At 44.2% G+C, this 15,196-nt stretch overlaps 1 protein-coding gene across 4 annotated transcripts in view; it reads right to left on the bottom strand.

Moving 5' to 3' along the window:
* The window catches only part of LOC110526975 (ADAMTS-like protein 5), a 69,783-nt gene extending 63,749 nt beyond the window's left edge, over nt 1–6,034 (bottom strand). For 2 of the 4 annotated variants that reach the window (XM_036981143.1, XM_036981144.1), the window contains exon 1: nt 4,745–6,033. Coding sequence is in view for 2 of the 4 variants with exons in the window: in XM_036981142.1 (XP_036837037.1) it covers nt 4,745–4,764 (20 nt within the window). In the remaining 2 variants the exon portion in view is untranslated. Of the gene's footprint in view, nt 1–4,744 lie in introns of all 4 variants that reach the window. The other 2 variants (XM_036981142.1, XM_036981141.1) reach the window with 2 other exon arrangements.
* Between the last annotated feature and the right edge of the window lie 9,162 nt (nt 6,035–15,196).

Below are 15,196 nucleotides of genomic sequence, written 5' to 3'. Positions count from 1 at the left end.
GATGCCCTTTGCAACCACGTATCTATGTGAGAGTGGATTCTCGGACATCACTAGCATGAAAGCTAAATACAGACACAGACTGTGTGGAAAATTATTTAAGACAGACTCTCTCCAATACAACCCAACATTGCAGAGTTATGTGCATCCTTTCAAGCACACCCTTCTCATTAACCTGTGGTGAGTTATTCACAGATGAACAAATAAGGTTTTATATGTAAGATGGTTAAATAAAGTTAATTAAAGATGGTTAAATAAAGTTAAAAATAAATTATTGATTATTTGTGCCCTGAGAGCTCGTCGTCACTTCCCACAAGCCGGGTTGTGACAAACTCACACTCATTCTTATATTTAAAACTTCTTAGGGCTGCAATCCCGTTAACGGGATCGATATGACAACAGCCAGTGAAAGTGCAGGGCCCCAAATTCAAAACAACAGAAATTTAAATTCCTAATAATAATTAAAATTACAATTCCTCAAACATACAGTGCCTTGCGAAAGTATTCGGCCCCCTTGAACTTTGCAACCTTTTGCCACATTTCAGGCTTCAAACATAAAGATATAAAACTGTATTTTTTTGTGAAGAATCAACAACAAGTGGGACACAATCATGAAGTGGAACGACATTTATTGGATATTTCAAACTTTTTTAACAAATCAAAAACTGAAAAATTGGGCGTGCAAAATTATTCAGCCCCTTTACTTTCAGTGCAGCAAACTCTCTCCAGAAGTTCAGTGAGGATCTCTGAATGATCCAATGTTGACCTAAATGACTAATGATGATAAATACAATCCACCTGTGTGTAATCAATCTCCGTATAAATGCACCTGCACTGTGATAGTCTCAGAGGTCCGTTAAAAGCGCAGAGAGCATCATGGGGAACAAGGAACACACCAGGCAGGTCCGAGATACTGTTGTGAAGAAGTGTAAAGCCAGATTTGGATACAAAAAGATTTCCCAAGCTTTAAACATCCCAAGGAGCACTGTGCAGGCGATAATATTGAAATGGAAGGAGTATCAGACCACTGCAAATCTACCAAGACCTGGCCGTCCCTCTAAACTTTCAGCTCATACAAGGAGAAGACTGATCAGAGATGCAGCCAAGAGGCCCATGATCACTCTGGATGAACGGCAGAGAAATACAGCTGAGGTGGGAGACTCTGTCCATAGGACAACAATCAGTCGTATATTGCACATATCTGGCCTTTATGGAAGAGTGGCAAGAAGAAAGACATTTCTTAAAGATATCCATAAAAAGTGTTGTTTAAAGTTTGCCACAAGCCACCTGGGAGACACACCAAACATGTGGAAGAAGGTGCTCTGGTCAGATGAAACCAAAATTGAACTTTTTGGCAACAATGCAAAACATTATGTTTGGCGTAAAAGCAACACAGCTGAACACACCATCCCCACTGTCAAACATGGGGGTGGCAGCATCATGGTTTGGGCCTGCTTTTCTTCAGCAGGGAAAGGGAAGATGGTTAAAATTGATGGGAAGATGGATGGAGCCAAATACAGGACCATTCTGGAAGAAAACCTGATGGAGTCTGCAAAAGACCTGAGACTGGGACGGAGATTTGTCTTCCAACAAGACAATGATCCAAAACATAAAGCAAAATCTACAATGGAATGGTTCAAAAATAAACATATCCAGGTGTTAGAATGGCCAAGTCAAAGTCCAGACCTGAATCCAATCGAGAATCTGTGGAAAGAACTGAAAACTGCTGTTCAAATGCTCTCCATCCAACCTCACTGAGCTCGAGCTGTTTTGCAAGGAGGGATGGGAAAAAAATTCAGTCTCTCGATGTGCAAAACTGATAGAGACATACCCCAAGCGACTTACAGCTGTAATCGCAGCAAAAGGTGGCGCTACAAAGTATTAACTTAAGGGGGCTGAATAATTTTGCACGCCCAATTTTTGAGTTTTTGATTTGTTAAAAAAGTTTGAAATATCCAATAAATGTCGTTCCACTTCATGATTGTGTCCCACTTGTTGTTGATTCTTCACAAAGAAATACAGTTTTATATCTTTATGTTTGAAGCCTGAAATGTGGCAAAAGGTCGCAAAGTTCAAGGGGGCCGAATACTTTCGCAAGGCACTGTACATGTATTTTATACCGTTTTAAAGGTAATCTTGTTGTTAATCCCACCACAGTGTCCGATTTCAAATAGGCTTTACAGCGAAAGCACCACAAACGATTATGTTAGGTCACCACCAACTCACCGAAAAATTCAGCCATTTTCCAGCCAAAGAGAGGAGTCACAAAAAGCACAAATAGAGATCAAATTAATCACTAACCTTTGATGATCTTCATCAGATGACACTCATAGGACTTCATGTAACACAATACATGTATGTTTTGTTTGATAAAGTTCATATTTATATTTTAAAAAATCTCAGTGTACATTGTTCACTAGTTCCAAAAACACCCGGTGATATTGCAGAGAGCCACGTCATTTTACAGAAATACTCATTTTAAGATGTTGATAAATACAATTGTTAGACATGGAAATATAGATATACCTCTCCTTAACTTGTTGATTGTAGGGTGCAGTATTTTGATGTTTGGATGAAAAACGTACCCAAATGAAACTGCCTATTTCTCAGGCCCAGAATATGCATGTAATTAGATTAATATGCATATGTCAGATTAGGATAGAAAACACACTAAAGTTTCCAAAACTGTCAAAATATTGTCTGTGAGTTTAACAGAACTGATATTGCAGGAGAAAACCTGAGGAAAATCCAACCAGGAAGTGGCTTCTATTTTGAAAGCTCCCTGTTCCATTGCATGCCTTCCCTCCATTTAAAGGGATATGAACCACATTCCTTTTTCTATGGCGTCAGTGGATGGCTGGGTGCCAGCAGCGTTTTGCATGCGCCAACAGAGTGGACAGACATTTTCTCTCTCTCTCTCCTATTGAAGAAGCTACTGTCTGGTTGAAAAATGAGCGATTATATATTGTAAAAACAACCTGAGGATTGATTCTAAAAAACGTTAGACGTTTCTACGAACTTTACGCATACTATTTGGAATTTTCGTCTGCCCCGTTGTGACCGCTCGAGCCTGTGGATTTCTGAACATAATGTGCCAACCAAATGGAGGTATTTTGGATATAAAATAATCTTTATGGAACAAAAGGAACATTTATGGTGTAACTGGGAGTCTCGTGAGTGCAAACATCCGAAGATCATCAAAGGTAAGCCATTCATTTTATTGCTTTTCTGACTTTCGTGACCAATCTACTTTGCTGCTAGCTGTTTGTAATGTTTTGTCTGCTGAGAGAGATGTCCTTACATAAATGCTTGGTATGCTTTCACCAAAAAGCTTTTTTGAAATCTGACATGCCAGGTGGATTAACAACAAGCTAAGCCATGTTGGAGTCAACAGAAATCAGAAATAACATAATAAATATTCCCTTACCTTTGATGATTTTCATCAGAATGCACTCCCAGGAATCCTAGTTCCACAATAAATGTTTGTTTTGTTCGATAATGTCCATTATTTATGTCCAAGTAGCTTCTTTTGTTAGCACGTTTAGTACACAAATCCAAACGCTCGTGCAGGTCCAGCCGAACGAAAACTTCAAAAAGTTATATTACAGGTCGAAGAAACTTGTCAAACTTAGTATAGAATCAATCTTTAGGATGTTGTTATCATAAATCTTCAATAACGTTCCAACCGGAGAATTCCTATGTCTGTAGAAAAGCCATGGAACGCAAGTCGCTATCATGTGAAATGCGTGTGACCAGGATCTGGCTCTCTGCCAGACCACTGACTCAAACAGCTCCCATCCGGCTCCACATCACAGTAGAAGCATCATTCAAGTTTCTAAAGACGCTTGACATCTAGTGGAAGCCTTAGGAAGTGCAACATAACCAATATCCCACTGTGTATTCAACAGGGGCTGGGTTGAAAATCAACCAACCTCAGATTTCCCACTTCCTGTTTGGATTTCTTCTCAGTTTTTTTGCCTGCCATGTGAGTTCTGTTCTACTCACAGACATCATTCAAACAGTTTTAGAAACTTCAGTGTGTTTTCTATCCAATGCTAATAATAATATGCATATATTAGCAACTGGGACTGAGGAGCAGGCCGTTTACTCTGGGCACCTCTGGGCATCCAAGCTACTCAATACTGCCCATGCAGCCATAAGAAGTTAATAAATGTATCGTATAGTGTGTGTGGCAGGCTTACAATGATGGCAAAAAACATTTGAGAGAACAAAGACCCTGGTGCTAGAGGGGGTACAAAGCTGGAGGTTGAATGTTTGAAGGGGTATGGGACTATAAAAAGTTTGGGAACAACTGGTGTAGTGTGCGCGCGCGCGCACACACACACACACACACACACACACACACACACACACACACACACACACACACACACACACACACACACACACACACACACACACACACACCTCTCGGATTACAGTAATAATCGACTAGGTGTGAGTTTGCCAAGTTCCTAAATCAACTTAAAATCACTTGATATGGGCCACTAAATACTCCCATTTTTTTCACTATAACAATTAGGCTGTGTGGATTAATGGTAACTTTAGAGGTATGTACAACGTCATATTTTTTAAATGTACAACGTCATAAACATATACTTCAGCATAAACATAGGCTACTTCAGCATATAGGCTAGACTTGTACGTAAACTTGTAGGCTATATCAAATGTTAAACTGTGTTTATAACCATACACCTGCGTTTATAACCATACACCTGCATCTTACCTGGTTGGTAATGTTGACATAGTAGGTCCTTGTCAAATGTGATCAGCTGTGTTGCATTCGATGTCAGGTGCAATTTTACGCTTGCATCATGATCCAAGCAGTTTCAGCTCAGTCAATTGGTTTGTTGGGCATCCCGGAGTCAGTGGAGTCCAAGAGAACGTTCACGAATTTAAGCTCAAATTTTGTTGAAATTCATAATTTGTTGAAATACCATAACCAGATAATTAACTTGTGATCTCTTTCATTCAGGCTTAGAACGTTTGGCTATCCAACGAGTTCCAAATATATCCAGTTCTATCCCATGTTCTTCCTGCGAAAGGCGCGACGAATCTCTTTTGGAAGACGAGGCAAAACTCATCTCTCTCGCCAAGTAGACATTCAGGTGCAATGTCACAGGACACACACTGCGCTCTGCGCCTGGCCGTGCAGGATTAAATGACATTTGTATTATGTCCTATTCTCAGCGATAACTTTTCTGCGGATAACATTGGAAAACGCAATGGTTTATCATTGGAATGGTGCCAATAGCGCAGGTGATCGCACACCCGATTGCTAGATTAGTGTACAGAAAGCATAGGCTAAACTACTGGCAAGAATATGATTGCAATCTGACAAATTTGGTTTACAATTCAGGCAATTTAGCAACGGTAGGCTAATATAAGAACAGTAGGCATATGCTCTTAAAATGGCATGAAGGTTCGATTTAGCCTACCGTTGTCTATTTTCACATGCGCACAAAATCAATATTGTGAAAAATACAAGGATAATTGTGTTTTTTCCCATTTAAGCAACTTTTTTTGAACGAGCTCTTACAAGTTGGTGGAGCATTACGAACAAATAGATATGCTAAGAAAATGTATGACTAGGTTACTCCTTTGTAGTCAACGTCTGTTCCACTTGCAGCCGGAAAATAATATCCTTCTGATACGCCGCTACCAGCAACCAACAGGACAGGTAGGTAGCCCTGTCCCTCTCTCTCTCAATTGAAACAAGTTGTTTAGGGCCCAGTCCTTTTGTGAATATCTTACACACGCAAGCCTTTTCAGATAGAATAGAACGCTGTCAAATAATAAATAATAATAACCCCGCAAGCGACAACCACCCTTTAGTTATAGTTCACCAATAGGGATCAGCTTGTCAAAAAAGAAACTCGCCGAAAAAAAACGCTTCTCTCATATCTGAGCGTATCCAGTTATCGTTTCAGCACGCTGCCTACACCTGAGGCCCGCTCCCCTATGCTGCATTCCATTGAAAATGTAGTAAACACTCCCCCTTTCACTCAGCGCGTCCAATCGAGAGTGCTGTCGCTCAGTAGCCCCGCAAAAAAAAAAAAAAAAACAGGAATCGAAGGATCTGCTATTTTAGTCTCTGTGTCTGAAATGATTAGAGAGTTGGGGACTGCGTTATGTGCACATAACTGTCAAAATAAAGGAAACACTTGAGTAAATGAGGGATACAAAGGAGATTGAAAGCAGATGCTTTCACACAGATGTGGTTCATGAGATAGTTAAGCAATTAACAACATGCTTAGGGTCATGTATAAAAATGCCCAGTTGCCCATTGTTGTGCCTACCATGGCTGCACTCTTAGAAAAAGATTTCCAAAAGGGTTCTTCGGCTGTCGCCATAGGATATCCCTTTTGGCTTCCATGTAGAACCTCCTGTGGAAAGGGTCCTACCTGGAGCCCAAAGGGGTTCTACCTGGAGCCCAAAGGGTCCTACCTGGAGCCCAAAGGGGTTCTACCTGGAGTCCAAAGGGGTCCTACCTGGAGCCCAAAGGGTCCTACCTGGAGCCCAAAGGGGTTCTACCTGGAGTCCAAAGAGGTTCTACCTGGAGCCCAAAGGGGTTCTACCTGGAGTCCAAAGGGGTCCTACCTGGAGCCCAAAGGGTCCTACCTGGAGCCCAAAGGGGTTCTACCTGGAGTCCAAAGGGGTCCTACCTGGAGCCCAAAGGGTCCTACCTGGAGCCCAAAGGGGTCCTACCTGGAGCCCAAAGGGTCCTACCTGGAGCCCAAAGGGGTTCTACCTGGAGTCCAAAGGGGTTCTACCTGGAGCCCAAAGGGTTCTACCTGGAGCCCAAAGGGGTCCTACCTGGAGCCCAAAGGGGTTCTACCTGGAGTCCAAAGGGGTCCTACCTGGAGCCCAAAGGGTCCTACCTGGAGCCCAAAGGGGTACTACCTGGAGCCCAAAGGGGTTCTACCTGGAGCCCAAAGGGGTTCTACCTGGAGCCCAAAGGGTCCTACCTGGAGCCCAAAGGGGTTCTACCTGGAGTCCAAAGGGGTCCTACCTGGAGCCCAAAGGGTCCTACCTGGAGCCCAAAGGGTCCTACCTGGAGCCCAAAGGGGTTCTACCTGGAGCCCAAAGGGGTTCTACCTGGAGCCCAAAGGGGTTCTACCTGGAGTCCAAAAGGTTTCTTCAAAGGGTTCCTCAATGGGGACAACCCTTCTAGGTTGTAGATAACCTTTTTTCTAAGCGCGTAGAAGAAGAGATCTCAGTGACTTTGAAAGAGGAGTCTCAAAGGAGTATAGGGGCTCTAAAAGGTGTGTGTGTGTGTGTGTGTGTGTCTCAGTCACCAGATCTCAACCCAATTAAACACTTCTGGGAGAACAAAACAACAAAATGAAGGAATTTCTTGTGGGAGAATGATGCCAAATTGATTATACAAGTGTCTGGAACTCTATTGGAGGGATGTGACATCATTCTTCCAAAATTTCTAAATTCCTTCCTTTTGTTGATGGTGATGTAAAACGCTGTCTCAGGCACTGATCCAGAATCTCCCTTAAGTGTTCAATTGGGTTGAGATCTGGTGACTGAGACACACACCCACCCTTTAAACCCCATATACTCATTTGAGACCCCTCTTTGAAGCTGTCCTGTGAGCTCAGCCTATGAAGACACTTTATGTTGGTGTTTCCTTTATTCTGACAGTTACCTGTAGCAAGCCTACTGTGTATATTGTCTGTGGCAGGCTACTGTAGGTGTCAGACACAAAAGTTCTGCTCTGCATTCTTCTTGACCTGTAGGTTACATGGCTACAAGCTGACTTTCAAACGTTTTGCTCGTTGAACCTATATTGCATAAAGGCCTATGACACTTAAATGATCTTTTTGGCTATTAGTGAAAGTATCCTATTTTTGCCATGCAGTTGTACCAATGTCCAGTAAAAAAGTGATAGGAGAAAAGAACATGGGGAGTGACGTGTGATCCGTCTCTCTGACAATGAATCCCAGACTGCCTGTCTCTCCCCATAGGCCTCATCACACACCTCCTCCCCATAGGCCTCATCACACACCTCCTCCCCATAGGCCTCGTCACACACCTCCTCCCCATAGGCCTCATCACACTCATCACACACCTCCTCCCCATAGGCCTCATCACACACCTCCTCCCCATAGGTCTCATCACACATCTCCTTCCCATAGGTCTCATCACACACCTCCTCCCCATAGGCCTCATCACACACCTCCTCCCCATAGGCCTCATCACACACCTCCTCCCCATAGGCCTCATCATACACCTCCCCATAGGCCTCATCATACACCTCCTCCCCATAGGTCTCATCACACACCTCCTCCCCATAGGCCTCATCACACACCTCCTCCCCATAGGCCTCATCATACAAGTCCTCCCCATAGGCCTCATCACACACCTCCTTCCCATAGGTCTCATCACACACCCAGTGTCCAGTGTCTCCCCTCTTCAACCCTTTCCTCCTCCTCAGTCCTCTGCTCTGCTCTCCTCTCAGCAGCTCAGTGCTGCCTGTCTGACACCTCCGGGACTTGAACATTATCTTAATCTGCAAGTCAAGACACCTATAGCTCATTCATTTCATGTCTCTCTCTCTCTGGGAAATCATCTGGGCTTCTCTCCTATTTCTGGCCTGGGTGTAATTTACGCCTAAGGCATCTCCTGCTGCTATGTGTACTTTCGAAAGTTAAAACATTTTGTGAAATCGGCCAATCACTCATAGGATTTGAAAATGTGCACAATGTCACAGTGACATTTGACAAGTCAGGACAAAGCAGGGATGATAATCTGTAATTTCCTACAGCACTTTCACCCCTGCATGTCCTTTCCAGGACTGAAGTTTGAACAATCTCCATGACAAAGATATCATCAAGAAACAACACGGCCTCACCCTGACCCAAACCTACAGAGAGCTATCTGCACGAACCACACAGCGCTCTAATCTATTACTAAAGCGGAAAAACTAAGGGTGTGTTCATTAGGGCACACAACGGGAAGCGTTCTAACACATTTTTCAACTGAAACAGAACAGGTAATGCCTCCCTGTTTAAATCTGTTTTCATCCGTTTGGTGTCTAATGAACACAACCTTTAGACAGTGACCTTGAGCTACCATCGGTAGCTATGCAGCCATAACAGAGCAAAACAGTCTAACCACGCCAAAAGATGATCCCAATGGAATGCAGTCTCAGGCCTAGCTGTGTGATCTTGACTGTCAATGCAATTCTTTAAATACATTTTGCAATTACATAGGGTGTGTTCGAGTGCGCTCTGGGAGTTCGTAAAATCAGTGTTTTGTCAGCACCCAAGCTAACTGGCTAAAGTTGGCTAGCTTGCTAGCTACTTCCAGACACAAATGAGAGAACGCCCCACTGACCGTTTTACTCGCCCTAGCAGAGCTGGTTAGGCAGTGTTCATTTTATCTAGAGCGTTGGTGACTAACTGTGCTGCTGGCAACAATTTAATTCAGTTGTTTTGCCGATGTTTGCTAACACCGGTCATATTCAATGGGTGTTGCTCGTTCATAAATTCATCAGTTATTATTCTGTGCTCTGGCACACTTAAGCAAGAGTGCTCTGACATCGGAGTAGACAGCCAGAGTTAATTCATGAATGCACCTCTAGTTAATTGCTGTCATGTCATCAATGGAATCCAGTAAGATTCTGCAGACCCAATTACAAGTGTGACAGAGGTGGTTCTCAAAGCCGAAATAGGCTCCTGCGATGAGTAACCATGCAGAGACCTGAAGATTCAGCTCCCAATGCTTCTTAGACTTTAGCTCAGCAGGCTAACTCAGTCTTGAATCACACAGACAACTTGGATCAGTAGACCGTGTAGTAGTCTACAGGAGTGTGACTGTGGAGCCAACATCCTCTTAGTGTGTGTTACACTCACTAGCGTGCCTAACCTTAACCTTACCCTAACCTACACCATTCACCTGCATGCTTCCATTCTGTTTTCCATTTCCTTTTATAGTCAAGTGAAACCAAGCACCCCTGGTTAGAAATATCAACTATCCCACTGTTATGTTGTTTAGCATGGCCTTGCTAGACATAACCTGTATCTACTAGGACACTGAGGGACAGGGTAAATCAGGCACTGTAGAGAATAGCTATGGGAGATCACAACAAAGAGGGGAAAATCTATAGACATGACATTCACTACAAATGTGTACCAAAGGTGAGATTAGCTGTGCAGCCTCTCCATGTACAGAATGTCGACTTTATACCCATGGTAGCCGTTATGAAACAGATGATTACAATAACAATTTAGGACAACCATAAAAGAACACAGCAACAGCCAGCATTTCTTACTAGACAAGGCCAGGTAGTCCCTCCCCGTTTCAGTACATTTTCTTAAGTTCGGTGCCTAATGACACAACGTTGGTCTTGCAGCTCCAACAGCATGGAGGGATTCTGCTGAATAATAATAATTAGCTGAGTCGTCTCCCTGGCATCTATGGACGTGTCCTGTCTCGCAGGGAGATTTTCCATGGCAGTCCCATACGTTCCCCATATTCATGTCCTTGTTTAGGATAGTCTGAGATATTAACAGAGACCAGAGAGATGGATAGCACTGTCTGATTATCATTCTACTGACAGCCAAGTGTGGACAGTAATCATTAGTTTGGGTGCACAGCGTTACATAAGAGTGTGTGCGTGTACCTGTGTGTCTGAAGCACCAATCGGCGGACAGCTTCTAAGGGCAGCACTAAACTGATTTAGTACCGCATAGAGACATGTGGATGACACTTGCTATGTTCCAAGCATAGCATCCCACTGGGCACACACTGGTTGAATCAACGTTGTTTCCACGTCATTTCAATGAATTTAGACGTTGAGTTGCCATCTGTGCCCAGTGGGGTGAGCCACGGTGAGTGAGTGAGTGAGTATGAGAAAAGGCTTCGACACATGACCTGGCTGACAGTGCGTGTGTGTGTGTGTGTACAGTGTGTGTGTGTGTGTGTGTGTGAGTGTGTGTGTGTGTGTGTGTGTACAGCAGACAAAACATTAAGAACACCTTCCTAATATTGAGTTGCACCCCCCCACTTGCCGTCAGCGCAACCTCAATTCGTTGGGGCATGGACACTACAAGTTGTCAAAAATGTTCCACAGGAATGGTGACACCTTTTTTCTCCCCAATTTCGTGGAATCCAATTGGTAGATACAGTCTTGTCTCATCGCTACCACTCCCGTATGGACTCTGGAGAGGCGAAGGTCGAGAGCCATGCGTCCTCCGAAACACGACCCAAACAAGCCGCACTGCTTCTTGACACAATGCACATCCAACCCGGAAAACAGCCGCACCAATGTGTCGGAGGAAACACCGTTCACCCGGCGACCTGGTCAGCATGCACTGCGCCCGGCCCGCCACAGGAGGCGCTAGTGCGCGATGAGACAAGGATATCCTCCCGGCCAAACCCTCCCTAACCCGGACAACGCTGGGCCAATTGTGCGCCACCCTATGGGCCTCCCGGTCGCGACCGGCTGTGACAGAGCCTGGGCTCGAATCCAGAGTCTCTGGTGGCACCTTAGACCACTGCGCCACCCGGGAGGCCTGGTGACCCATGTTGACTCCAATGCTTCCTACAGTTGTGTCCAGTTGGCTGGATGTTCTTTGGGTGGTGGACCATTGATACACACAGGAAACGGTTGAGTGTGAAAAACCCAGCAGCAGTGCAGTTCTTGACTCAAACCGGTGCACCTGGCACCTACTACCATACCCCGTTCAAAGGCACTTAAATATTTTGTCTTGTCCATTCACCCTCTGAATGGCACAGATGAACAATCCATGTCTCAAGGCTTAAAAATCCTTCTTTAACATGTCTCCTCCCCTTCATCTACACTGACTGAAGTGGATTTAACAAGTGACATCAATAAGGGATCATAGCTGTCACCTGGATTCAACTGGTCAGTCTATGTCATGGAAAGAACAGCTGTTCTCAATGTACAGTGTATATATACACGTTTGTACAGTATATGCAATTACAGCAGTGGACATGCCTTCACAGGAGACTGTCTGTAAGCAGGTCTATAAACAGTATATAAATATGTTTTATTGTCACATCGACCGGATAGGTGACGTGCTGTTTTACAGGGTTAGCCATAGTAGTACGGCGTCCCCTTGCTCAAGGGCACCGACAGATTTTTCACCTTGTTGACTCGGGTATTTTAACCAGAAAAGTTTTGGTTTCTGGCCCAACGCTCTAACCGCTAGGCTACCTGCCACCCCGTACTTAACAACTCAACGTTGATTCAATCAGAAGCAATGGAAAATCACTTTGATAAACAAGGACATTAGCTGTTCTGGTCATACCAGCAGATGTGACTGCTGTAGAACCAGAGGAAGAATTCCCCTTGGCACCAAATAATAGCATGAAACAGAAAACCAGAACACCACACCGGTCTTGAGAAACACAACCACAGGTTCACACAATATCAAGGATCAAAACAGATTTAGAACATGAGAGGTTTGATAGTTCTTCATTTCAGGGAATACAATGGAGTAGTTAAAGGGGAAGTTCACTATCTTACAACTTAATGTAAGATGATTCCTCAACCTAACTGTAGTCTATGGGCCAGGAAATACTGTAAACCATTGTTCGGTTCTCTTTACGCAACCACTGCAACCTTCAGATAACTTAATCCACTGCTAGCGAAACATCTATGGGATTGGTAGGTGCATGCAAATTGCCTTTAAGTAATGCCAAACCAAAAAATGGGTTGATTTGAGTTTGATTTGGCCATTACAAGTGAACTTCTCCTTTAACTGCTTATCCTAGTGTGGTGGTTAGGATATAAGGCTATTTCTGTCTCAGGCGCACTACAGCAGTCAACAACATAGCTGGGACTTCAGTGTGATCCAAGTCTCTGTCTGCGTCCCAAATGGCACCCTATTTTGACCAGGGCCCTAAGAGCCCTGGACAAAATGAATGCACTAAATAGGGAATAGGGTACCATTTGGGACAGATCCTCTGTGTTCTATTAATAGGGGTCACAAGCCTAGATACAGAATGGTAACCAAGGAGTCTGTTTTGTGGACGGCTTTGCGTCAGATGTGCAGCAAAATGTCATTTCTTAAATCCGGTTTTCCTTTGAATGTGCCAGAGAGGTTACAGAGGGAGAGCAGCTGACTAGGGAGATGACGGGTAGAGATCTAAGGAGCGATACATGAGGGGCGGACCAGGGGATGTGTGTGTCCAACTGAGCCAGAAGGCTGTGTTATCCCAATTAACTAAATCTCTGGGAGCTAACACAAGTCTTCAGGGCTCAGGCAAGGTTGCTCATCAGTTGGGCATAGTTCACCGAAGCACTTCTCTGACGCATGCGTGCATGTCTGTGTGTGTATCAGCCTACAGGAAGTCATGTACACTAACAGCCGAGACATTTGAAGTGTCAACATCAAACAAAACTGCTGGGCCACCACACACCCCATAGTCAATTAGCGGTGGATATCTTTCTTTTTCAAACACTAACCATACATTCTGTTACTTGGTTTAAAGCCTTAAGTAGAGAGGAGAATTAATCACAGTAATGTCTGGGGTAGTGTTCAGTAGGGCACACCGTAGCAAAACAAAAATGAGTGTATCTTTCTAGACAAATCCAGCTAGTCACTGCATGTTTAGGTGTGTTTTCGTCCGTTTGGTGCCTTATGAACACAGCCTACCGTTCTTACTGCAGTTCTGCTGTGTTTATAACAGGGCTGACACAGCAGGTCAGATAAACAGATATGATCAAAGCAAAGCAGAGGTAGAAAGAGAGATGTAGAGATGCGCGCGCACACACACACACACACACACACACACACACACACACAGCTCAATGTTCAGTACTACTTCTCTTTAAAGAGGAATGTTGGGCGTATCAGACAGTAAGTGGGATTGTTATCATTCATTCCATTACAGATGGAACTGTACCCCCTTGTTTAGCCTGGGGTGGAACCCTGGGCTCTGTTCAGACAGATGAAATGTTAAGAACATTACTGGTTGAAATATACCACTTAGACAAGACACTGTTCACTAAACTCCACTTGATAGGATAATCATCTGCTCATCTACCTTACATTTTTGTCCGCAATGCTCAGAACATTTCAACCACCCCTGAAGAGTTTAATTTAGTACCAGTTAGACTAGAACCACATAGAGCCAGAGTAAATATCAAAGCCGTGTTCAATAGGGCTCACAACAGAAATGTTTTAAAACGTTTTGCAACAGAAAACAAAATAACATTTCCTACTAGACAAGTCAAGGGAATCCCTCCCTGTTTCAATCATTTTTTTGTTTGTTTGGTGCCTAATGAACAAGACCAAGCATCCCACCTGGCCTGTGTAATGTGGTGTGCTCTCTGTGGTCTCCCTGTAGAGGTGTCTGACAAACAGGATACACTGAGCCACATAAACACCAGGAAAACGTGAGAAACGACAGACAGACAGACAGACAGACGGACGGACGGGCGGGCAGGAAAGGGAATTGTTTACGACTGAATAGGTAAGTAGTAGAAGGACACTTCAAGTACCATGGAAGAGTGAAGACTGGATAGAATAGAAGATAACTTCTATTCATTTTGTAGAGGTGGACAGCGGTAACAGCAGTCGTAGCCGTAGGCCTGGGAAGCTCTCCACAGACACTAATCAAATTAGCACAGAGCTAAGCCCCCCATTATCCATGGGCCAGAGGTTCACAGTCAGTTAACAAGCATAGAAACGCCTGGGGGGGAGATGTGGAGGTGTGTGAATGAGGGAGAGAAGAGATGAGAAGAGTGTAGGGCAGAGATGAGAAGAATGTAGGGCAGAGATGAGAAGAGCGTAAGGCAGAGATGAGAAGAGCGTAAGGCAGAGATGAGAAGAGCGTAAGGCAGAGATGAGAAGAGCGTAAGGCAGAGATGAGAAGAGCGTAAGGCAGAGATGAGAAGAGTGTAAGGCAGAGATGAGAAGAGTGTAAGGCAGAGATGAGAAGAGCGTAGGGCAGAGATAAGAGTGTAGGGCAGAGATGAGAAGAGTGTAAGGCAGAGATGAGAAGAGTGTAGGGCAGAGATGAGAAGAGCGTAGGGCAGAGATGAGAAGAGCGTAGGGCAGAGAAGAGTGTAGGGCAGAGATGAGAAGAGTGTAAGGCAGAGATGAGAAGAGTGTAGGGCAGAGATGAGAAGAGTGTAGGGCAGAGATGAGAAGAGTGTAGGGCAGAGATGAGAAGAGTGTAGGGCAGAGATAAG

This window comes from Oncorhynchus mykiss, chromosome 6 (assembly GCF_013265735.2).
Source record: "Oncorhynchus mykiss isolate Arlee chromosome 6, USDA_OmykA_1.1, whole genome shotgun sequence".
Lineage (NCBI taxonomy): Eukaryota > Metazoa > Chordata > Actinopteri > Salmoniformes > Salmonidae > Oncorhynchus > Oncorhynchus mykiss.
The sequence above is the reverse complement of the archived record's forward strand: the minus strand, read 5'-3'. Positions and strand labels throughout refer to the sequence as shown.